Here is a 4,951-nt window from a genome sequence, read left to right on the forward strand (position 1 = left end):
TCCGTTTTGAATCGTTGTTACCAAAGGCGAGACACGTGAGGAAAAAAATAAACGATCAGTTGTGGGACTATATTCTGTCATAAATCGCACACCATTCATTGCTGAACTTTCTACCGTCCGTTACTGGAAATTAAATTAAATTACGGGTTGATATGTCCTGATCTGAATAAAGTTTACACACGCTTTTGGAAAAAAAAGAGTCATAGTAGTAATCATGGGTGACATTTGACTCTTGAGTTAATTGAGTTAAAAGAGGAAACACTCTTTAAATGTTACATCAGCACTAATTATTAACACAACAATTAAGTTAATTAAATGTAACATTTAAAGAGTGAATTAGATCTCGCTCGGGACGCGCTGTCTGTGGAGGTTTGGCCAGGACCGGTTCCAGAATTAAATCTACATATTTTATGTTCCATCCATTGCCAATCACTGCTATTTCGAGAATGAGTCCCGCATAAATATGCGGATGTCATTCCCGAAACTTTGCAGGGTGTAGCCTATGTGTCCGAAAAACGAAAGTTTCATACAAATTCTGAATGGATTAGCCTATACCCTAGAAAGAGCGCAAAGCGCACTCCCTTTATCACTAAAAAGCATCACTCATCTTCGCTCATGGCGATCTCACAAAGTTCCGTTATAATCAATGAAGCTCTCTAAACGGCACAATGAATCTCTTATTTACATCTCGTCTGCACTTAATCTTGAGATGATTCACGAGCGTGCAAAACTGCACTTAAAAACTGCGGCGCTTTCAGCGGTGAGTGAATTCTGACAAAACGTTTCTGATTGGGATCAGTTGTGGGACTATATTCTGTCATAAATCGCATACCATTCATTGCTGAACTTTCTACCGTCCGTTACTGGAAATGAAATGATATTACAGGTTGATATGTCCCGATCTCAATAAAGTTTACACACGCTTTTGGTCCGTGAATTAGATCTCATTCGAGACGCACGCTGTCTGTGGAGGTTTGGCCAGGACCGGTTCCAGAATTAAATCTACATATTTTATGTTCCATCCATTGCCAATCACTGCTATTTCGAGAATGAGTCCCGCATAAATATGCGGATGTCATTCCCGAAACTTTGCAGGGTGTAGCCTATGTGTCCGAAAAATGAAAGTTTCATACAAATTCTGAATAGATTATATACCCTAGAAAATGCGCAAAGCGCACTCCCTTTATCGCTAAAAAGCGTCACTCATCTTCGTTCATCGCAATCTTACAAAGTTCCGTTATAATCAATGAAGCTCTCTAAACTGCACAATTAATCTCTTATTTACATCGCGTCTGATGATTCACGAGCGTGCAAAACTGCACTTAAAGTGAGTGAATTCTGACAAAACGTTTCTGATTGGTCATTGCGTTCAAGAAATCAACAGATATCTGTGATTGGCTACATTGCTCAACGCTGCAAAAACACGGTGAGGGTATGGCTAAGTGCTCCAATTGCAGCGGCCGACATCAGGGATTCCATGACTAACAAATTGGGGGGGCAATTCCCCCTCAGATTACATGCAACACCTCTTGCAGTTGCTTAGTGGATATAAGATGCAGTTGTATGTTAGGTTTGACACTTTACATATTTGAATGTTTTGATGTGTTCTGTGTTATTATACTGGGGTTAACATTTATTTGTCTTTTTTAACCGTAGACCTGATGACACTGAAAGAGAAGAGCGACGTACTGAATGAAATGGAAGAGAAAGATCATGATTTCATAAATGGAGAAAAATCTTTTAGTTGTTCACAAACTGAAAATACTTCCTCAAGAAAGAGGGCTCAAAAGACAGGAAGAAGTTGTTATTTCACCTGCCAACAGTGTGGAAAGAGTTTCAGTCAAACAGAAAGTATTAAAAGACACATGCGAATTCACACAAGAGAGAAGCCTTATGTCTGCCAGCAGTGTGGAAAGCATTTCAGTCAAAGAATAAGTCTTAATAGACATGTTAGAATTCACACTGGAGAGAAGCCATTCGCATGCCAACAGTGTGGAAAGAATTTCTCTCAGCTTGGAAACCTTGGAGCCCACATGAGTGTTCACACTGGAGAGAAGCCTTACAAATGCCAACAGTGTGGAAGAAGTTTCAACCGGAAAGGTAACCTTCATTGCCACATGACCGTTCACACTGGAGAGAGCCTTTTCACCTGCCAACAGTGTGGAACAAGTTTCACTCAAAAAGGAAGCCTTAACAGACACATGAGAATTCACTATGGAGAGCAGCCTTACACCTGTTCTCTTGATCAACATGAAAACCTTGAAGTCCACATGAGAACTCGTATAGAGAAACCCTACACATGCTCCGAGTGTGGAAAGAGTTTCTGTCAAAAACGACCCTTTGAAGACCACATGAGAATTCACTCTGGAGAGCAACCCTACACATGCCCTCAGTGCGGAAAGAGTTTCAATCATATGCGACACTTTGAAGACCACATAAGAATTCACACTGGAGAGAAGCCTTTCACCTGCCAACAGTGTGGAAGAAGTTTCAACCGAAAAGGAAGCCATAACAGGCACATGAGAATTCACACTGGAGAGAAGCCATTTACATGTGGTCACTGTGGAAAGAGTTTCAGATATAAAACAGGCCTTAAGTCCCACATGAGTTTTCACATATGAGAGAACTGTATTTATGTTATCAGTGTGACATGAGTCCTATAATAACACCAGAGAAAAGCCTTTGCTGTGCCATCACTGTGGAAAGACTTGCAGAAACAAGACAATCTTGAGGTTCACAGAAGCACCACTGATATAGTTCAAAATAGCTGAGCAGCGGATTTAGGCCTTGTTTACAGCTGGGTTTAAAATGTGTTTTGTTTGATCGCATCACAAATAGGCAGTCTCCATATCACCATCTCTTTTGTCCACTTTCGACCACTTCTGTCATTTTTTCAAGGGGAGGGTCAATTGGTGGGTAAATGCATGGGATCTTTCACATCTTGCGATCAAATGAATAGTATATGCAAAAGGGGGGGGGCGTGTTAAAGAAAAAAAAATTTAAAATTAGCCCATAAATTAGTCACCCTCAAGTCATCCTAGGTGTAGATGACTTTCTTTTTTCAGACGAATCAAGTCAGAGTTATTTTTAAAATTGTCTTTAATTTTTCAAGCTGTTTAATGCCACTCAGCGGGTGTTGCATGCTTCAGTCCAAAAGAAGTTAAATAAAAAGCGCCGATCCATAAAAAAAAAGTGTCTCACACGGCTCCGGAGGGTGAACAAGTGCCTCCTATAGCGAATTGATGCGTTTTTGTAAGAAAAATATCCATATTCAAAACGTAATAATTACTTTAATCTAGCTTGCGCCAACTGTTGTACACTGGAAGCAGTTCCGGGCAGATGACGCATGAGGTCAGCGCTGTCCATGCGCCGGTGAGTCTCGTGAAAACCAACGTTTGTTAACAGGAGCAGAGGTTCCTTACTTTAGCACAGGAAAACCAGTCTCCTCTTGGCTTATATCGAAATCCTCCGACATTCTTCTTTACAAATCCTCATTACAAGTTACAAGTCCTTTTGTACTTCTAATAAGTGACCATTGTTTTGTTTTTATCTCTCCGCTGCGCTTCCGCGTTCGTCACTTCTGAGCGGCGCATGCACAAAGCTGAACTCATACGTCATCCGCCCGGAACTGCGTCCGTGTACAACAGTGAGCGCAAGCTACATTAAAGTGATTATTACGTTTTGAATATGGATATTTTTTTTACAAAAACGCATCGATTCGCTTCAGAAGGCCTTTGTTCACCCCCTGGAGCCGTGTGAGACACTTTTTATTATGGATGGGCACTTTTTATTTTACTTCTTTTGAACTGATGCATGCAACACCCGCTGAGTGCCATTAAACAGCTTGAAAGATTAAAGTTTTTAATATAACTCCGACTGGATTCGTCTGAAAGAAGAAAGTCATATACACCTAGGATGACTTGAGGGTGAGTAATTTATGGGCTAATTTTCCCTACACATGCCCTCAGTGCGGAAAGAGTTTCAATCATATGCGACACTTTGAAGACCACATAAGAATTCACACTGGAGAGAAGCCTTTCACCTGCCAACAGTGTGGAAGAAGTTTCAACCGAAAAGGAAGCCATAACAGGCACATGAGAATTCACACTGGAGAGAAGCCATTTACATGTGGTCACTGTGGAAAGAGTTTCAGATATAAAACAGGCCTTAAGTCCCACATGAGTTTTCACATATGAGAGAACTGTATTTATGTTATCAGTGTGACATGAGTCCTATAATAACACCAGAGAAAAGCCTTTGCTGTGCCATCACTGTGGAAAGACTTGCAGAAACAAGACAATCTTGAGGTTCACAGAAGCACCACTGATATAGTTCAAAATAGCTGAGCAGCGGATTTAGGCCTTGTTTACAGCTGGGTTTAAAATGTGTTTTGTTTGATCGCATCACAAATAGGCAGTCTCCATATCACCATCTCTTTTGTCCACTTTCGACCACTTCTGTCATTTTTTCAAGGGGAGGGTCAATTGGTGGGTAAATGCATGGGATCTTTCACATCTTGCGATCAAATGAATAGTATATGCAAAAGGGGGGGGGCGTGTTAAAGAAAAAAAAATTTAAAATTAGCCCATAAATTAGTCACCCTCAAGTCATCCTAGGTGTAGATGACTTTCTTTTTTCAGACGAATCAAGTCAGAGTTATTTTTAAAATTGTCTTTAATTTTTCAAGCTGTTTAATGCCACTCAGCGGGTGTTGCATGCTTCAGTCCAAAAGAAGTTAAATAAAAAGCGCCGATCCATAAAAAAAAAGTGTCTCACACGGCTCCGGAGGGGGAACAAGTGCCTCCTATAGCGAATTGATGCGTTTTTGTAAGAAAAATATCCATATTCAAAACGTAATAATTACTTTAATCTAGCTTGCGCCAACTGTTGTACACTGGAAGCAGTTCCGGGCAGATGACGCATGAGGTCAGCGCTGTCCCTGCGCCGGTGA

The 4,951-nt window shown here is 40.8% G+C and overlaps 1 protein-coding gene across 1 annotated transcript in view; it reads left to right on the forward strand.

The window, feature by feature from the left end:
• The window catches only part of LOC107563862 (gastrula zinc finger protein XlCGF8.2DB-like), a 6,832-nt gene extending 4,157 nt beyond the window's left edge, over positions 1-2,675 (forward strand). Inside the window, exon 2 of the mRNA XM_016248831.1 lies at positions 1,657-2,675. Coding sequence (XP_016104317.1) covers positions 1,657-2,621 — 965 coding nt within the window. The 3' untranslated portion in view covers positions 2,622-2,675. The remainder of the gene's footprint in view (positions 1-1,656) is intronic.
• Positions 2,676-4,951: the final 2,276 nt, after the last annotated feature.

This window comes from Sinocyclocheilus grahami, unplaced genomic scaffold (genome assembly GCF_001515645.1).
Source record: "Sinocyclocheilus grahami isolate Dianchi unplaced genomic scaffold, SAMN03320097.WGS_v1.1 scaffold893.1, whole genome shotgun sequence".
NCBI lineage: Eukaryota > Metazoa > Chordata > Actinopteri > Cypriniformes > Cyprinidae > Sinocyclocheilus > Sinocyclocheilus grahami.